This window comes from Pezoporus occidentalis, unplaced genomic scaffold, assembly GCF_034315485.1.
Source record: "Pezoporus occidentalis ecotype Australia unplaced genomic scaffold, CSIRO_AGI_Poc_V1 ctg148, whole genome shotgun sequence".
NCBI lineage: Eukaryota > Metazoa > Chordata > Aves > Psittaciformes > Psittacidae > Pezoporus > Pezoporus occidentalis.
This window is the reverse complement of record NW_026913295.1, coordinates 1,307,166-1,327,496: the sequence shown is the minus strand read 5'-3', so window position 1 is coordinate 1,327,496 and position 20,331 is coordinate 1,307,166. Positions and strand designations below refer to the sequence as shown.

General features: G+C 46.7%; 2 protein-coding genes across 2 annotated transcripts in view; one reads left to right on the top strand and one right to left on the bottom strand.

Annotated features, from left to right (window-relative positions):
• The window catches only part of SHISA6 (shisa family member 6), a 542,762-nt gene that overhangs the window by 229,315 nt on the left and 293,116 nt on the right, over window positions 1-20,331 (bottom strand). The window lies entirely within an intron of this gene.
• Window positions 1-20,331, top strand: part of DNAH9 (dynein axonemal heavy chain 9) — a 165,746-nt gene that overhangs the window by 102,731 nt on the left and 42,684 nt on the right. Inside the window, exons 54-57 of the mRNA XM_062610562.1 lie at window positions 2,501-2,665; window positions 4,870-5,010; window positions 8,681-8,851; window positions 10,446-10,568. Coding sequence (XP_062466546.1) covers window positions 2,501-2,665; window positions 4,870-5,010; window positions 8,681-8,851; window positions 10,446-10,568 — 600 coding nt within the window. The remainder of the gene's footprint in view (window positions 1-2,500; window positions 2,666-4,869; window positions 5,011-8,680; window positions 8,852-10,445; window positions 10,569-20,331) is intronic.

Genomic DNA, 20,331 nt, shown 5'->3' with positions numbered 1-20,331 from the left:
TGTGATGTTAAAACAATACAAGAAACCCAGCAGAAGCAGCAAGGAGAGGAAGCATTGCTGAGCTGGGAGGGGGTTGGCCATGAACACTTCCCTCTGGCCTGTAGCTCTGGTGAACTGTTTTTCCCAATGGAATGACATTTTGAAGGGTCCCAGAGTAACCTGTTTCCCAGAAGTAGCCCTGTTATAGATCAACTGTGAAATAACAGATCATGCTCCACTGCAGAAGTAAGAGCTGATCTGCTGGAAACAGCGGCATGGATGTGGGCTGTTGTGGGGAATCCAGCACTGTGTGCACGTCAGAGGGCTTCTTTCTGCATGGTGATTGCAAGCTATTGGAGCAAAAATCACACACGTCCTCGTGAATAACTTCAGGGTTTGCAGTCCATGGTCTGGAATCCTAGCTTGCAAAATGTCAGTTTCTCAAGGCGTGTAATGTGCTTGAAGGATGGGAACACACAAAATTAGCCAAGTTAGTTTTCTGTTTCAAGACTGGTAAAATATTTACCTCCATGGGCAAGCTCCTGTGTGTAATGCCTCTAGAACATGCCTTTAAAGCCAGCCATTTATAGCTGAAATGCCAATAAAGGGCATGCTTCAGTGCACACTACTTGGGTTGACATTAACATGGAATGAGTGTGTGTGCAGCGAGTGGATGAAATTTCAGCCCACATATTGAAAGATGACTTATTAAGGAAAGAGTTGGTTTGTCTGCTTGAAACTTCTGGCAGCAGCACAAATATTGCTGGCTCCTTTAAGTGTTGTGGGGTTGGAAGAGACATAGGGTCACATTTCACATTCCGGGGGCTCTTCTAGACACTGTAGATAGCTGGAAGTTGTAGGTATGTTTTCCATTGCAATTGATTTGAATTTCTTGATTGTGTCATAGAATCATAGACGTATAGAATGGTTTGGGTTGCAAAGGACCTTAAAGCTCTTCCAGCTCCAACCCCTGCCACGGGCAGGGCCACCTTCCACTAGAGCAGCTTGCTCCAAGCCCCTGTGTCCAACCTGGCCTTGAACACTGCCAGGGATGGGGCAGCCACAGCTTCTCTGGGCACCCTGGGCCAGCGCCTCAGCACCCTCACAGGGAAGAGCTTCTGCCTTTTCTCCAACCTGAACTTCCCCTATTTCAGTTTGAACCCATCACCCCTTGTCCTGTCACTGCAGTCCCTAATGAAGAGTCCCTCTCCAGCATCCTTGTAGCCCCCTTCAGACACTGGAAGCTGCTCTGAGGTCTCCACGCAGCTTCTCTTCTCCAGGCTGAACAAGCCCCAATGTTCTCAGCCTGTCTCCATACATTAGGTGCTCCAGCCCCTGAGCATCCTTGTGACTTCCTCTGGACTTGCTCCAGCAGCTCCATGTCCTTCTGATGTTGAGGACCCCAACACTGTGTGCAGTGCTGCATAGTGCTGGGGGGAATCACCTCCTTCACTTCAGCATTTGAGACATTTCAGGCCAATCAATGAAGTTGGGTGAAGGTGGGAGGTACTTGAAACCAGCCCTTGTAAGACTCTGTCACTTAAATGCAGCCTGAGGGTTTAAAATTGTCACACACTAGTGTTGTACTTTCCAGGGTGTTAGCAATTGGTTTCATTAATGTATAGAACAGCCACCAGGCTTTTACCTTGGCAGCATCCAAGTCAGATGCACAGCTTTTCCACAGGATGTTTTCTGTGATAACAAGAAAAATAGGCATTCACAGGAGGACTGTACAGTGGAATAACAGAATATACCTGACAGCCAGGAAAGATGCCATTTCTCTGGCAAGCTAACACACAGAATAGAGCAATCACATTTCATGGGAGAAAGCCTGCTGTGGAGGATCAGTTCAGGAAAGAGCTAGGTGAGAGTCTTTGTTTTCACCATGAACAGCATTAATGACTGGTATCGCTGCAGGCACAGGGCACCAGGAGATCACCTGCACCAGTGAGATCTGGAGGCTGGAATACACATGGGTCCAGCAATCAAAGAGGGGCTGGGACTTTGTCCTCGGTTCTGAGCCTGAGATGCATTGGGCTCAGCTCTGGATCCAAGTGGCCTTGCTGTTGGTTTTGCCATCAGGTTTTTAACCATGTGGTCCTCATCGCTGCTGTGACTGGTATCTGTGTGTTGTGGCAAGTACAGAGGTTCACCAGGAGGGGTAAGAAGCATCAAGGGATATTTAGGCTGACCTAAGCCCAATAAATAGACACTTCTAAGATGGAGATGCAGGACATGTGACTGAGATGGGGATTGAAGGTCATTTCTTCCTGATTTACTTCCATCATTTTCATACATTTCTAGTGAAAGGGCTCAGTTATCCCTGTGGTTTCTCTGCTGTTTGAGGTTTCTCTGACTTTATAGCTTGCTGGATATGGACTGATTCCCAGAGCAAAGAGCAGGAGTAAGCAATATTAACTATGATAGCTGTCAATTAGAAGCCTGCTCCCATGTGAAGGTGGCTAATCCTTACTTTACCATGTGTTTTGTGTCTAAAACTGCCTGAATGTGTTTCTTGCAGTCATCTCTCACAAAGCAACAGAATGGCTTCAAAATCACCTTGAAAACACTAGAGGACAACTTGCTCTCTCGGCTGTCATCAGCATCTGGGAACTTCCTGGAAGACACAGCGTTGGTGGAGAACTTGGAGGTCACTAAACAGACCGCTGCGGAGATTGGAGAGAAGGTACAAAGAGAGCAATAGCCTAGAGAAAAGCATGTGTGTGGTGTTATCTGTGGGGATTTCTGGATGGAACAGAGAAGAGAACATTCTTCTTTAGGTATGCAGGGCAAGAACATAGTAGAGAATAGAAAGTGGTGTAAATTGAAGTGTTCTCCATTCTGGACAGCTTCATGCCATTTAGTTCTTGAGAGCTTTTGTATGTTAAATGGCCTATTTAAGACCAAGAGAAAATGATGTAAAGACAATAAAATTGACACACGGTACCAAGGCAGCTTTAAACCATTCCAGCATAAGCCTGAATACATCACACTTCCTCAGTTAAGCTGGAGTTTAGTACTGAGCAGGGAGTTGTGATCTCAGGTGAATCTGCAAGAACGTGGGTGTTTCATACGCTTCCTTGGAGTGTGAGTCACCATTTGGATTAGCTGTGCAGTGTCAGCATTGCCACCTACCTCCTTCCCCTTGCTGGCTGGGTGGGGTTAGGTAAATGCACAGTGGTTCCCTGTGCCATTGAGGGAACTTGAGAAGTGTGTTTGTGATGCCAGGATAGCCAAAGGACTCCTGCATGGCCGTTCTCAACAGCTTCCCTCTGCAGTCCTCCCATCTTCACAGCCTGCATGGTGGGATAAATTACCTGGATGAGTTACCCATGGGGTGGGGTTGGGCTGGAGCTGCCTTTCTCTTCCCAGCAGTGTAGCCCCAGTGACTGAGGGGCTAAGTGATCCTCCACATTAAAACCTGGAATTACTTCTGCTGGCTATTCATGGTCCATAGGATGGATTCAGCTCCTTAAGGAGGGTTTACTTGAACACCCAAAGGGGATGAAGGGGAGTTCGACCTCTCAAGCTTGGCATCTCCCTCTGGAAGTGCTCCAATTTCTAAGCCAGTTGTGGTTGTAAAGCTGGTTGCTGACAGCTCTGTTGGTGAATTTGGAGTTTGCTAGAGGCCTGCTACTCAAGTCAACCCTCACTCTGTTCTTACTCTATCACCCAAAGAAAAATGTTCAGCCAACATTTTCCTTCCTGTGGAAGTCCTCCCTGCTCTGTTGATGGAAAGCACCTGTCTTCCCCACCTTGGGCTTTTATTTTAGTAGATTTATTAATCATTTGGGGGATGGGATATCTAAAAGTTAGTTGCCTAAGTCTAAGCTAGACTCTGGGCATCCTTTATAGTCAGTGGAGAGACATGGGTGCTGTCAGAAGGGGAACTTATCTGATGTAGACAGGTCCACGTGGATGCTTGTTTCTGCAGTGGACGTTGAAGCTGCTCTTTTGGGGACTCACAGTCCATCATTGTCCCTGGGGGTATGCCAAAAGATCCCAAGATGTGTTGGTGGAACACCCTAGGTTAAAGTGCTTCATTGGCAAGGTTTGATGTGCTCCAGCCAGATGTGCTCACACCAGCTCAGGTCATGGCAAAGGAGCACCCAATGGCATGTATTTTGGGCTGTGTCATGCCCTGCTGACTTGTACAACATGTGCTGAGCCCTTTTCTGCTGCATCCCTGTTGTGTGGTTTGCTGGATCAGCACTGGCGTGGCGGCATGTGGCTGTATGGCTAGACACTATGACTGTACATAGCCAGAGCCTAAAATTGTCCCCAAGAGGCTTGAGGCTGTCGCTTTATGCTGCCGAAGTGGAATGAAAATGAACAGGACTGAGATGATAATGAGGTGATTTATCTGGCCAAAGGGTTTTCACCACAGCCAGTATGCACAGCAGCTGTGCAGACCCTGCGCCAGCAAGGTAGGGGTGTGTTGAGTGCTGCTGAGGAAAGGCAGCAAAGAGCCAATATGAATTAGCAGTTCTCAGCCTGGGGAAGCTGCCTTGGGAACAGCATGGGGACTGTTCAGCCCTGGGTTATTAATGACCTGCACAGGAGGGGGCAATTAGCAGGAGAAACTCATTGAGGAGAAAAACAATTCCAGTTAGAATTGTAAAGAGCAGGGATCCAGGGAGAAGCCTGGAGGGGGCTCAGGAAAACAGGCTTGGGCACAGGGTGGTAAATGCAGTTAAATGGAGAGCACGACCAAGGAAGGGGGACATGGGGAGCAGGCGGCTCAAGCCTGGCTGCACTGTGGTTCTTGGCCATGGGGGTTACCCACTGCCAGGGCTGATGTCTTTGTGGCAGGTGCCAGCCCTCCCCTGGGCTGCAGGTTCAACTCACAAAGGTGTTTCACAGTAACTTGGTTCTGTGTTTTCCTTCCAGGTCCAGGAGTCTAAGGTGACAGAAGCTAAGATTAATGAGGCCAGAGAGCACTACAGGCCTGCTGCTGCACGGGCCTCTCTGCTCTACTTCACCATGAACGACCTCCATGCCATCCATCCCATGTACCAGTTCTCTCTGAAGGTACTTTCTCTGTGAGCCGTGGGCCACCCCACGGCTGCAGGAGGCAATGCTGCTGCTTCTTGATCTTGCTGAAGTTCACAGTCATCCTCTGGGGTCTCTTGGGGATATTTGAGCTCATAACCTAAACGGTTCTGCTTCTTTGGTTTTATGGGAAAGCTTTGCATTATTTATTTCTTTATATGCCTACTTAACACATTACTCATAGAAGAAACCCAGAATGGTTTGGGCTGCAAGGAACCTTCCACTAGACCACAGGCAGGGACACCTTCCACTAGAGCAGCTTGCTCCAAGCCCCTGTGTCCAACCTGGCCTTGAACACTGCCAGGGATGGGGCAGCCACAGCTTCTCTGGGCACCCTGTGCCAGCGCCTCAGCACCCTCACAGGGAAGAACACTTCCTCCTTTTCGATTAAGGGGATGGCCAGCACCAGCTTGCAGCACGTAAGTTGTGTTGTGCTCCTCTTTAGTACTCATTGGGAAAGGTTTGGTCAGAACCTGTGGCAAATGCTGAGCAGAGCACGTTCCTTGCTGCCCTCTGTGGAGGGAGCAGAGTTTCAGCAGCACCTGCAAAGACCCGGTGAGGAGTGGTCTGAATGTCAAAAGAAAAGGTCCTGCTGTGTTGGGTACTGGGTTTGGGTGAGGGACCCTACTCAGCTCTGAATGTGCCAGTCAGCCTGATGCCACTTGTCAGGCTGGGGTCAGGTTAGAAAAGGCATAATAGGCTGTTCTTCCTTTTGCTTGGATTCTTTCTCAGTAGTTGAACTCTTTGGAAAGACACAGCCTTGCTCAGCGATGCATTAACAGTCTTTGTTACTGAAAACCCAGGAAGTGCCTTTGCAAAGCAGAACCTTACAAGCCACTTGTTCTTTTTCTCTGTACTCAGAGCCTTGGCCTGGAAGAACAAAACACACAATGGATTTGAAAGATATCATATGGGAAAAGAACCAGCCAAGTGCTTTTTTTCTATGTATTTTATGTATTTATGCACTGAGATTTTGCACAGCATTTGGAGTCATTTGCTCCATTGCTTAGTCTTTTCTTTATACTTACATTGGTTCTGTATCTGTGATGTCATCAGGGTCACAGTGCCTGTGTGGATATAGAACCATAGAATAGTTTGGGGTAGAAAGGACCTTAAGATCATTTAGTTCCACACCCCTGCAACAGGCAGGGGCACCTTCCACTAGAGCAGCTTGCTCCAGGCCCCTGTGTCCAACCTGGCTTTGAACACTGCCAGGGATGGGGCAGCCACAGCTTCTCTGGGCACCCTGTGCCAGCGCCTCAGCACCCTCACAATAAAGAATTTCTCCTTTATATCTAACCTAAATCTCTGCTGTTTCAGTTTGAACCCATCACCCCTTGTCCTGTCACTACAGTCCCTGCATCCTTGTAGGCCCCTTCAGCAGCACCTGCTGCAGTGAAACTGAAAGTGCAGACAATCCCTTGCCTTGGCAGAGTAGTCCCAGTCGGTGTGGCCAGTAACACCCAAGGGTTTTTGGGTATTCATCCAAGAGTTCCAGTAGTAATGTTTTCATACATGGAAGGCTTTTTGTTTTTACCACAGGAGAAGGGTGTTTCAGGGGAGGGAGGGTTAAATGAGATGGCATCCTAGGCTAGAACTTCTTCCAGAGAATTTCTTACCTTGACAAGTGACCTGGAAAAAGTAATTGAGAAAAGAATACAATATTTGGAGCCTCATCCACAACGAAGCTTTTCTTCTTGATATCCACAACTCATACGTTGTGATATCCACCAGAAAAATGGACAGAATCCCTTTTGTGCGAGGGTGCCCTTTGAAAGATTCATTCCTTCCACATACATAATAGATCCAGGAGTTCCTGAGGTTTCACCTTTAATCTATGTCTCCTGTATTTGGTTTGGTTTATGTTTCCTAGTTAACATTTGCAGTGTGTATAAATACATAGAAAATTATTGAATGACATGTTTTTAGCTAATAAATTCTGATGACACATCATAAAGCATCGTGTAAAGATGCAGGGAGGTAATTTGAAACTCCTAACCACGCAGCTAAAAGCCCATTATAAATTAGAGCACACAAGATTTATGCATGACTCTGCAGCCTGGTTTAACACAACTTAAAGAAATGTTCAGCAGGAAAATGCATGCCATTATTTAATAATGCAGTAGGTATCAATGTTACTTGAGTTTGTTGAGGCATCATTTTTCCTTTGTAGAACCCTACAAGTAATGCTGCCAACAAAGTCATGCCTCATCCGGCTGGTGCTGTTAATTCAGATTGGCCTGGTTATATCCTGTTGCTGGGTCCCAGTGTATGGAGCCTTTGCATTGCTCATCAGGCCTTAGGCTTTGCTTTTCTTTTTCTACTTGAATTTGATCATTTACTGATGGAGTTTCTTTGGGCAGCTTGAGAAGATTTTTGTCTTGTCTAAATCAGGAACGTTATTATAAGAATCCTTATTATCTTCAATAAGAGCAGCATTCTCAGTGCATACACCCCACCCCAAGGGAACCTGTCTGACTGGTTAATCCCACTTCCATAAGAAGATGTCCAACCCTCCTTTCTCATCTAGTCCTTTCATAGATTCATAGAACCCCAGCCTGGTTTGTGTTTGAAAGGACCTTAAAGCTCCTCCAGCTCCAACCCCTGCCACGGGCAGGGACACCTTCCATAGAGCAGCTTGCTCCAAGCCCCTGTGTCCAACCTGGCCTTGAACACTGCCAGGGATGGGGCAGCCACAGCTTCTCTGGGCACCCTGTGCCAGCGCCTCAGCACCCTCACAGGGAAGAGCTTCTGCCTAAGAGCTCAGCTCAGTCTCCCCTCGGGCAGGTTAAAGCCATTCCCCTTGTCCTGTCCCTACATCCCTTGTCCCAAGCCCCTCTCCAGGTTTCCTGCAGCCCCTTCAGGCACTGGAGCTGCTCTCAGGTCTCCCCTTCAGGAGCCTTCTCTTCTCCAGGCTGCCCCAGCCCAGCTCTCTCAGCCTGGCTCCAGAGCAGAGCTGCTCCAGCCCTCGCAGCATCTCCATGGCCTCCTCTGGCCTCGCTCCAACAGCTCCACGTCCCTCTTGTGCTGCTGCCCCAGAGCTGGATCAGGGCTGCAGGGGGGTCTCTCCAGAGAGCAGCAGAGGGGCAGGATCCCCTCCCTGAGCTGCTGTTCACACTCTGGGTTCCTCTCAGCACACAGAGGGGTTTGCTGAACCCAAACAGTAACACATGCATTGCACTTCTTGGTTTTGTATTTAAGGGAATTGCTTTTTTCCACGTGGGGACGTTTGGGACGTGGGAGGTGTGGCTTCCTCTTCCTCCTGCCTTTTGCTTAACTTCTGCAGAAAATGTGGGCTCTGTAATCCCTGTGAGAGAACACAGCTGGTCAGAGAAATGTTTCCTGTGTGTGTCCTAGTTCAGGCAGCCCACGTTTGCACTTCATCAAACGCAGGAGAGCAGTGTCATAGGGACCGTTGTCACTGCCTGGCTGTACTTGGAAAAGCAGCTAAAGGCAGATACAGGGGCTGGTCTCTAGATGTGGTCCCTTGCCTCCTGGAGCTGGTGCGCCACATTGCTGGGCAGATGGGAATGTTTCATCTGTGGCCCCACGGGTACAGTATTTGAGTGGCTTCACTCACAATGCTTCAGCTGATACCCAGGAGCATGCAGACTGCCTCTAGAAACCCCTGGTTTGTTTCCCCACCTAGGCCTTCAGACTCGTGTTTCAGAAAGCCATTGAGAGGGCACCTCCGGATGAGAGCCTGGAGGCGCGCGTGCTGAACCTCATCGACAGCATTACGTTCTCTGTGTTCCAGTACACAACCCGGGGGCTGTTTGAGTGTGATAAATTGACCTACACCGCTCAAGTTACCTTCCAGGTAAGCGGCACCATTGCATGCAGTGATTTATTTCATAGGCGAAGATATTGGCATGCGGGGAAAGCTCAAACTATCACAGCCGTGGCCTTCAGCATCAGAGCAGAAAAGACAAGGGCTGGGGATTGGATTTTCTTCTCTGCCTCTCTTGCCGGTAACAGTCACAGATGCTGTGCTTGATTTGCATTGTGCTGACAAAGGGTTGTTGGAGAGATTAATACCTACTTGCAGGACCTGAAAAAAAGGGCAAAGTAAGCTGGTCTTGAAGGCCAAAGAAATGCTTGCTAAATAACTGCTGTCTTTGGCTGGTATGTTAGTATAATTTTCAGTCTACGACCTGAGCACAGAGACCTTTGTATATCCCTATGCTGAAATCAAATTCAATCAGTTAATAGTGCTTGGCACGATGCTGCAAAGTTGTTACTTATTTTGTGCAGTGAATGACTGTGTAAATGCCCTGCCATGGAGAATGCAAATATGAAGCAAGTTTGAAGTGCTGAAACGCTGTGTCTCGTTAACCTTGATCCAGTGATTGCCATGATTTTTTTCATTCTACATAACTAGGTGTGAAATGGCAAGGAGGTGTATGTGTCCACACACTTATAGACACACATAAAACAATTGAACACTGTATTTTGTTAATAAATTGCCTGTGTGTAAAAAGTCAGTTCATATTTTGCAATGGCAGCCATAATTCTGACCCAAAGGATGCCATCTTTTTCTAATATAGATCTCTAAACGAAGTATTGAAGTAGCACACATTGTACTTGTATCTACACTAAGCATTAAAAATAGTTAATGGGTCACTTTAAGCTGTAAGGAAAAACAGCTTCTACAGTTCAGTGTGTGGAGGCAGCTGAGTGAGGAGGCCCAGGATTCTCCCATATAAACAAGCAGTTGGATCTTGAACCAGGCACTTGGTGGAAGAGAAGATGCCAGCACACTTTGAATGCCATTGCCAGGAGGCAATAATGAGATAGGGTCTAGGATCTGTGACAAGGAGATAATAAACTCACCACTCCAGCACTGTTCTTTTTTCCACAGTACAGAAATGGTATTCAGGGTTTTGGACTTTGAGATTCCAGAAGTCTGACAGTGCACATGGAGCCGTGGCTCTAGCCAGTGCATGTGGAGCCATGTGGCTCTGGCTGGGCTCTGAGCATGCATCCAGATCTACCTCGAACATTGCTCTGGCAGTCTTATTCCATGTATTCCATGTATTTTAGACTGGATATGAGGAAAAATGTATTCACTGAGGGGATGCTCGGGCATTGGAACAGGCTGCCCAGCACAGTGATGGAGTCACTGTCCCTGGCAGGGACTTCTCAGTGTGTTACCCATGAGCCTGGATCACAGCCCTTAGCACAGAGCTTTCCCAAACTTATGTTGCCAATCTCCATACTCATTCCTGGTTCTCTTTTGGGGAGGCCCAAAGCACCTCTATGGTAAGTTTCATCACACCCTTTCAACACAGGACACTGTTTACCTTTGAGCCACATATTTGACAGCTGCATGAGTTAAATAATGAATCTGATTGAGTATATTCCTGCTCTGTATCCTGGCTGCTCAAGGGTATCTTGTTTGTTTGCAATTACAGGTACTTCTGATGAGTAAAGAAATCAATGCAGTAGAACTGGATTTTCTTCTAAGGTACCCAGCGCAGACCAGAGTCACAAGCCCTGTGGATTTCCTGTCTAATCACTCCTGGGGAGGAATCAAGGTATCTGCTTTACTTGAGCTATGTGAATCAGCATCCCATATCTCCCCTCCATGGGAGATACCTCCTGTATCTCCTTTCAGCAGCCTTCAGGTTGGTCCTTACAACATTTGGTGAACAAAGTTCTGACCCTAAATGAGAAGGAGCACAAAAATGCCATAGAAATAGAGATTTTGTAGGTACAGGACTGTCTCTGTGGGCTCCTCATGACTGTACCCCAATGATGAATGACTTAGATGAAGTCAGGTCGACGGAGCGACTTGCCTTAGTCGATGAGGAATGGGTTAGAGATCAGTTGAGCAATCTGGACGTCCATAAATCCATGGGTCCAGATGGGATGCACCCGCGGGTGCTGAGGGAACTGGCGGAAGTCATTGCTAGACCACTCGCCATCATCTTTACCAAGTCCTGGGAAACGGGAGAGGTGCCTGAGGACTGGAGGAAAGCGAATGTCACTCCGGTCTTCAAAAAGGGCAAGAAGGAGGACCCGGGTAACTATAGACCGGTCAGCCTCACCTCCATCCCTGGGAAAGTGATGGAGCACCTTGTCCTTGGTGCCATCTTAAGGCATATCAAGGATAAGAGGGTTATGAGGGGCAGTCAACATGGCTTCACCAGGGGGAAATCATGTTTGACCAATCTCTTACCTTTTATGAGGAAATAACACGGTGGATGGATGATGGCAGAGCGGTGGATGTGGTCTACCTTGACTTCAGCAAAGCCTTTGACACAGTCTCCCACAGCATCCTCACGGCTAAATTGAGGAAGTGTGGACTGGATGACCAGGTAGTGAGGGGGACTGCGAACTGGCTGAAGGAGAGAAGCCAGAGAGTTGTAGTCTATGGGGCTGAGTCTAGTTGGAGGCCTGTAACTAGTGGAGTGCCTCAAGGGTCAGTACTGGGACCGGTATTATTTAATATATTCATCAAGGATTTAGATGAGGGAATTGAGTGTACTATCAGCAAGTTTGCTGATGACACTAAGCTGGGAGGAGTGGCTGACACGCCAGAAGGCTGTGCTGCCATCCAGCGAGACCTGGACAGGCTGGAGAGTTGGGCAGGGAGTAACTTGATGAAATGTAACAAGGGAAAGTGTAGAGTCCTGCATCTGGGCAGGAGCAACCCCAGGTTCCAGTATAGGTTGGGAAATGACCTGTTAGAGAGCAGTGTAGGGGAGAGGGACCTGGGGGTCCTAGTGGACGACAGCATGACCATGAGCCAACACTGTGCCCTTGTGGCTAAGAAGGCCAATGGCATCCTGGGATGTATTAGAAGGGCGGTGGTTAGTAGGTCGAGAGAGGTCCTCCTGCCCCTCTACTCTGCCCTGGTGAGACCCCATCTGGAATATTGTGTCCAGTTCTGGGCCCCTCAGTTCAAGAAGGACAGGGAGCTGCTGGAGAGAGTCCAGCGCAGGGCAACCAAGATGATTAAGGGAGTGGAGCATCTCCCTTATGAGGAAAGACTGAGGGAGCTGGGTCTTTATAGTTTAGAGAAGAGGAGACTGAGGGGTGACCTTATAAGTGTCTATAAATATATAAAGGGGGAGTGTCACGAGGATGGAGCCAGGCTCTACTCAGTGGCAAACAATGATAGGACAAGGGGTAATGGGTGCAAACTGGAACACAAGAGGTTCCACTTAAACTTGAGAAGGAACTTCTTCTCAGTGAGGGTGACGGAACACTGGAACAGGCTGCCCAGGGAGGTTGTGGAGTCTCCTTCCCTGGAGACATTCAAAGCCCGCCTGGACACATTCCTGTGTAACGTTATCTAGGTGTTCCTGCTCTGGCAGGGGGATTGGACTAGATGATCTTTTGAGGTCCCTTCCAATCTCCAGCATACTGTGATACTGTGATACTGTGATCTGTGTGTCCCCAAGAAGGTGATTTTCTCTTCCAAGATTTAGGCTTTTCTCTCTGCAAGACAGGATGAGAATACCACAGAATCATAGAATGGTTTGTGTTGAAGGGACCTTAAAGCTCACCCAGTTCCAACCCCCTGCCTCAGGCAGGGACACCTTCCACTAGAGGAGGTTGCTCCAAGCCCCGTCCAATCTCTGATTTATGTCGTTATAGATTGTAAAGGAAATGGAGATCCTCACTGTATTTGGGAAGAGGTGGGAATTCAGTGTATCACCATCTGCAGAGATGTGCTGGGGATAGAGGAGTGGCAGCTGACAGACCTTCTGCAGAAGAACACTGTCCTGGCAGTGGGAAGGTCTAACAGCTGCCACATGTTTGGAGTGAGGTGAGGAACTGCATCAAGGACTTGTGAGTTATCCCATCTTTGCTCTAATTTGCCAACCGATGTGAATTGTGCTGGATTTGGACCTGGTTCAGCAGGGTGTGATTGGTTGTCTGGAAGGGGTCAAAATGTTCTTCAAGTTAGGCATGTTCATTGGGGGGATCTGAGATTGCAGCTTTTGGTTTAGTGGGGCTTCTGCTCAGTCTCTGGCCCTTTTTGTAGTGATCTGGTTGTAGCATGCTGCCTTTGTGTGACATCTCTCTGGTGCTGTAAAGTAGGGAGTGAAGACATCCTGCTTTCATTGGGATAGTTCTCAAATTCTCCTCTGGGGCACTGTGGTTTTCCCTTTCTCTCCCTTCTATTGTGCTACACAGAGAATGGATCTGGTTCCTGGAAGGTGGTCAGGCAAGACATCTTCATCTACACCCAAGACATCCCTGATATTCTTTTACTGTTTGAATCATGTAAACCAGGAGCCCTGGCTTACGGTTCCACATGCCAGGCTGTGCCTCGCCTGGCAAACACTGTCTTGTAATGTGGAGTTAAAGCACTGAGTTTCAGACTGCAGTTCAGAAGTCAAATGAAGCCGATGTTTCTGACCCAGGCCAGCCACAGTGATTTCAAATTGTAGCATGGAGCAGTTCATAGCAGGTGTGTCTGTCCTGACCAGGAGCTGTCATTGTTGACTCATTCTGTGCACGCACGTGGCCTAACTCGCGTCGAAAATGTCACAGTCACATTTTCAGCCATAAAATAAGCTTGGAACTTCTCACTAAACCAGCGCTGTTCGTCTTCTAAAAGGCATATTTCCATGATAATGGCGGAACTGAAAGGATTCTATACCCTTTCTTTTATCATCTTCTGTTCAGCAGTGGCATTTTGCTCTTCAGACAGCAGCAGTTTTATTTTTGCCTCTCTTTTGAAGACAAATTAAGTGTTCACTTAGGGTCAACACACATAATCAGGAAGCTCAGCCGTCAAGCCCATGAAATACATGCTTTGCAACAGCACATTTTGTCTTTGGGCTGTGCAGTCTGTAGAGATTATAGTGTACATACACATTACTGCCTGAAATCTCACACCTCTTCAACTCTGCTCTGTCCCTGTGCATGCTCAGTGGGGGGATACAGAGGGTGAATGGTGCATTCCAGTTCCTCTGGAGTCCTTCTGGGTTGGTGTTCTTCACTGCTTGGGAGTGTTCTGCACTACAAAGCTGCTTTCTACTTCAGTCCTCTAAATTTCTTCTGGAAAGGGAACTTCCTTCTCCACAGGTTTCAGAGGTTTTGGGCTCTGGTTCTATTTTTAGAGATTCTTTTTATGCATCTTAGGAAACACAATGCTCCTGTAGTGCCCAAGGATGTCTTTGCTAGTCCAGACTTAGACGTAGTACATTCTCCAAGCAGCCGCCTAAGTTTGCAGTGAGTTTTGTTTCTGGGATAATCCCCTCTGTGCTGGCCAGTTCCATTCAGCGTGGGTGGAATGACTTTCCATGTCCCTTGTGTGCTTCATCATGAGTGTTGCAACAGCCTCATTACAGTGATGAAGTTGGTACAGTTGCCAGCTTAGGGTCATCAACACCAGAAGGAAAACAACTCCCATCCATTCTTCACGCTTTATTCTTACGTCTATTTGACATATCCAGGAGAACAGACAAAAGCATAAGGGATTTTTAGGGTATGGATTCTATATTATCAGCTACTGAACACTTCCGATTTGTCTTCTGTGACAATTGTAGCATTGATTTGGCTATAAATAATATGGCTGGTGTCAATGTTATTAGTGTTTATGTTCTATTAATGTGTTTGTTTATTAGCCTTTGAGTTTCTGGCAACTCCAGTTACTTGAGGCATGGTTTTAGTATAATCACATTTTGTCACAGACTGCTATAATTAGGTTAATTAGTCATGGCTTCTACACAGCTTATTAGCAGGCTAAAATCCCCTTTGCTTTCATCGGCAAGATTAAGTGCTATAATAAATTGTTTTTCCAACAAGGCTTGAGCAAAATACATTTCAGATTCGTAGTTCAAATTCAAAGTGGAATTTAGCATTCTCCTTCGTTCTTCACAGAAACATAGAAAATGCTCCTCCACAAAGTGCTCCTCTTTGCCAGGGCTTTCAGGCCAAGGTAGCGGTGCCAAAAGAAATCAATATTGGTATTTGTGGCCCATTCTGTGCCTCCCATTTTGGGCACATTGACTTCAAAGGAAGCCTCGTGAAATGTTGAGGACTCTGGGCATGCAAGGAGCCTTGTGTGACTTGGCTTAGTATTTACTGCTGTTTGATTTATAATACATAAAGGCTAACAGTCCTCTGCAGTTGTTCTGCTCATGATGTGGGATCTGTCTGCGGGACATGTGCATGATTTAGGCTTCCAGCTTCTTTTCAGTTCAGTAAGACGTTTTACAGAGCTTTTCACTATAACCAGTGAAGCTCAATGTTCACCACTGGATGAAGAAACCCACTTGCCTGCCCGGAAGGGCACAGTCTGTAGGGAAGGGTGATATTCTTATTAGAGCTGCTGATAGACTTGGGAAAAATAGGTAAAATTTCAGGCTTTTTAGGTGCTTCTCTAAGGCTGAATTGAATTCAATCCAAATACAGGTCAAGGAAAACTGCTCTGAGCTTAACTTGATTCTGTTCATCAGATATGGGGGAAATAGTGGTATCTGCAGAGGCTCTGGAGCAAGGGGAGATGGGAGCAAAGGACGCAGTCATTATCCTCAGTGCAAATACGGCCTCTGGGTTAGTGAAGGGTTAGTTATGAGCAGGAACGGGAGAAAATAGCATCATTTAATGAAATTTGTGCCTTTGCTGAGTCCCTGGCTTTGGTGTTCAATAGAGTTGGTCATTTCAGTTCTAAGGCCTGTCTTTTGCAGGTGCTTAATAGTGACCTCTTGAGAAGTCCAAAGTATTTTTTACTCCTAATGAGGTTTTCTGTCTTTCTTCTATTTCCTTTAGTACACTCTGTTGTACTTGCCTTACCCTTTGTGTTCCCTGGACTTAGCTGTGGGATTTCATTTCTCTTGGTACTTCTGGAAAAGGTCTTTGTGTATGTGTGAGATTGACTTGGCTATTGGTTACCTTACCAGTAAATGTGTGGACACACCTTAGATCCCAAATGTACAGTGATGCTACTGCTTGAACTGCACAGGACATCAGGACACAGCCATGTCCAATGACCATTTTGCTATTGTTGTTGCATGATTGAACTTACCATAGAATCAGGGTGGAGATTGTCCTCTGTAGAGTTTTTCCCCCATTTTTTGCTTCGTTCCTTCTCTAAAAGTTCTCCAGTGTCTAATATGAGGGTATTGATATCGGTATTCAGTATTCGCTGAACTGGTGCACTGTGGTCTCTTCAACCATGTGTAAAACCCATTCTGCTTGTTGAGCTGTTCTTCAGTTACCCGCAGGGCTAGGACAGACAGCTCATGTCATGGTTCTGCTCTGATCACAGGTATAGAAATGGCATCACAGGGTTTTTGTGGTTGTTGCAGACTGTGTCTAGACTAACAAGTAAAATGGCCCAGCAGTTGTTTTCTGGCCCTGTCAGTGTCTAAATCCATACAGTGAAAGTGCCCTCATGTCCCAAACCAGGTTGCTTGCAGTGGGCAATCCCTGGAGCTTCCTTGGCTGTGTCCAGGCATTTTCTGAGAGCAGGTGAGTTCTCCAAAGTCGAATGTGAGATGACAAGCTGCTAGCAAACTGTGTGGCTCACAGTGAGCTCAGGCCTGGACCTCTTCTTTAGCCACAGATTCGGGAGCACATCAGCAGGCAAGAAGAAAGTGTGTGTCTTCCCCTCACTGTATAGGTATGCTGGGATATGAGATGGGCAGAAAGGCACTCCTCCTTCCCGTAGTGTGAGACAGCCTCACTCTGGATCAGCTTCATAGATGAGCCTCACACAAGGCATAGTTACGCATCTTCTGTTCAGTGCCAGTGCTCCTCAGGGGTTCAGCGGAGCAGTTTGTATTTGCCTAGGATAGGTCATATGGACATACCCACAGTCAAGCTGAGCTCTTCTTGACCTTTACCACTACTGCTAAAGCTGGTGCTCATGCCCTTCGCACCTTCATTTTCAAGGTTGCCTTGGCTACAACCCTCCCTTTTTAGAAGATGAGGCTTGTTCTGAGGCCACTGAGAGGTTGGGTGAACGGATTTCCCTGTGACCCCAGGGATCTGTGATGTAAAATTCTCCCATGCTTCAGCCCCTTCCATGCCCTTCCTGGGGACCTGTGCCCATGTTCCCCTGTGGCTTTGTGCCTCCTGCAAACCTGTGCTCCCTGGTAAACTCTGTGTGCATCTGGCTCTCCGCAGCGGCGTGTTCCCACGGGCTGGATGCAGGCAGCTCTGGCTCTCCTTTGCACAGATACTCATTTCCCAAGTCTGATTTTCTTTGTGATATTTTCTGCAGTGCCTCTTCTTTGCTGAATGCAGATGTGTCCTGTAGGATAAGTGAAGCTAGTTAATATACAGCAAGAATACACCTGGCCAACTTGGATTACTGCTTCATCCCAATCATTTTCCTCAGCTTTTTCTGAAGAGGGAGGATTTCCATTATGTAGATATGAAAACGCCACTGAAAGGGCATTGTTTAATAAATGTGATGTTGAATAATGAGCTCTAAATACCGAATTCAGCTTTCGAGGAGGAGAGCAGCACTAGACAAAGTAGTATATTAACTCCATATTTATAATCCTGCAGCATGCAGATGATCAGATTGCGTGAGTGGCTCAGGAGATGAAATACCGAATCACAGTTTGCATTTTAGAGAACTGGGGCTCTTTGTGACAAAAGAGCAGTAATGTCGCTCCCAACTCTCACTTCTTGTACTTTCTAGGCACTGAGATGCTTCATTCTTGTCAAAGATTCGTTGTGACACAATCCGCTGCACTCTTTGTGCATAAGCAAAGTCCTTTGATCAGGCTGGTCCGATAGGAAGGCCTTGCACAGCATCCCATGTACAGTCAGGGTTGTTATTATGCCAGAAAGTCATAGGCTTAATTAAATCTTTTCCATTAACTCAGTTCTTCAGATGTTCAGCCATTCAGTGCCACTTTGATAGAAAACATTGATTATGACCCTTCAGTGTGCATTTCTCTGCTCTCATCTAGAAGTTTCCTAAGGCCATTCATCTGTCCTCACTAGCAGTCAGATCTTGGAGAAATATTCCCGATGTCTCACAGAATTACTTCTTAAGAACGTTTTACCTTTTATTTTTCCTTTCCCTTTATAACCTGCTGGCCGACTGTCTGATGCTTATCTGAAATAGAGCAGAGATTTTGATCACATCAAAGATTTAAAGACATACTTTGTTGGCTTGATTGCTGAGTGGAAAATGAGTTTTCTTAGAGGCTTCTACAGCAGCATTGTCCTTCACTCTTAATCCACCCATGACACAAAGCCTACAGTCAGATGGTCATTTTGAATGTTAAAGTTCTTTCACCTTTTAAACAGAAGGAAAAGGAAGTAATTGCTTCATCCGAGATATCTTTTAGACATCAAATGTGTCTTTTTTGGCCATTGTAAAGCTTTTGAAGTCTTACTGCTTTGCTCAAAAAAATAGAAAGAATACCAGTTGCAGTGCACTCCTGAAAAGATGCCAGTGGACTGTGGAGCCAGGAGGGACAGCAGAGGTCCGATGGCCAAGCTCTACTTCCAGCTAAGGGCACACAAGCAGTCATCCTGGGTTGGACATTGTATACTGTGCCTAGATGTACAAGATGCTTTTGGAAAGGCAATGAGGTGAAATGGCACCTCTTCATTAGTTCTTCCTTTTAAGCCCAGATCTGCCATAAGGGACTTGTTGGAGCTCCTTATTTCTGTAATGTGGCAGAGCTCATGAACGTTTCCTTTGCATGGCAGTGCTGGTTCACATGAGCACCTCTGAAGACAGTGGATTAAGTGCTCAGCTATATTTTGACTGGGAACAATCTCTGGAACCCTGATGGTAACACCAAGGCTTTACCTGTGTTGAAGCACATGAGATGGCCTTTTGTGGAGGGGCTTCTGGTCTCTGTGTCATCCCCACGTCACAGTGCATCAGTGGACCAAAATATCACCAATACCTGACTAGGAGCATCCTTGTGCAGTGAATATAGTCTGACAGAGCATGGGGACATGCTTTTCACTTCACTCAGAGTTGGCCACACCTCTGCTGCAGTCTGATTTGATCTTTGACTGTTGCATTTTAAAGAAGGTCCAGACCTTCTGGAGACAGGGTAGATGAGAGCAGTGGGAAGTGAGGCTGAGCTCTTCCTGTCCCTGAGACGTATTTTCTCTCTAAGTTTTGCTGTGCAGCGGCCCATGGTAATGGCCCGTCTGTGATTTGTAACAGCCGAACCCAGGGCACCTCTCAGAAATACACAAGTACCACCCTTCAGCGGCCATCAGGGACCCACGGCCAGCTGCTGGGTCTCTCTGTGTCCCTGATTTGCTGGAAAGCATCAAAGAGAAAGACAAAGAGTGAGGCTTTGCAGAACAGCCTGACTTCCCGAGGCCCATTCTCAAAACCTCTTGAACATCTGTTGCAGAACATGCAAGAAAAATGTCAGTGTGACCCCAGCTGTGAAGCAGCTCAGGCAGAATCTGATGGGTGGTTATAAACAACCAGAGTACAATGATCATGGCTAAATCTCATTTTGGTTGCTGAGCTTTCCTATTCAGTGGACCTGTATGGAAGAATGTACTAGTAGGAAGGAGCTGAGTGCAGGAGCCGTTGCTTTGATTTATGATACGGGTTTCACTAGGAATTTTCCAAGGAAAGGTGGCAAGATCCGATCCATCACTCCTCAGACCACTCCTGTCATCCAAGCACAAGGTGTCTGCCTTTTCTGATGCTCTAGGAAGGATGCTACAGATAAACAGGATGTTTTTGTATAGTGACACGTCATGGCACTACACACTTTTTAACCCCAGTATAATTTAGACATGGGGAGAAAGCAAGGATGAGTTTGAATGAAGACAGGGGCACACAGTGCAGTGAGCCTGTCAGTCAGCTTCTATGAAAGAAATAAGGAGGATTAAAATAACCTTTTTTGTGTTGAGGGGTGACTGAAGTTTGACGAAACCATCATCACTTTCATTGTACCTTCAGTGGAGATTTTCCTTCTGAGTTGGATAATTCAAGTAGTGCAGCTAAACAGAAAACAGCACCTTCAGTGAATGAATAATACAACCCAAAACCTAGTGTGGGAAAAATGGCAAATAATCCATCATTTTCTACATTAATCCTTCTAATTAACAGTGCTATTCAAATGGAGTAATTCATCTGCCTGTACGTCTCCTTCCTGAATGATCCAATCTATCAATTCAAGCCAGATGCAAGTTTGACTTTATCATTCTTTCAGGAGCTGTTTTCCTCTGACTGTGGGATGCTGGGTTTTTTTTACCAGCATTTGGGCCACCTGCAGAAAATGAAGGAAAGAAACAGTGAATATTTGCAGAAACCTATCTGAGCAGAGCTCACAGGGCACACGGACCATGCATGACCTTCAGAAGGTGCTTTGAGAACACACGAGGTTG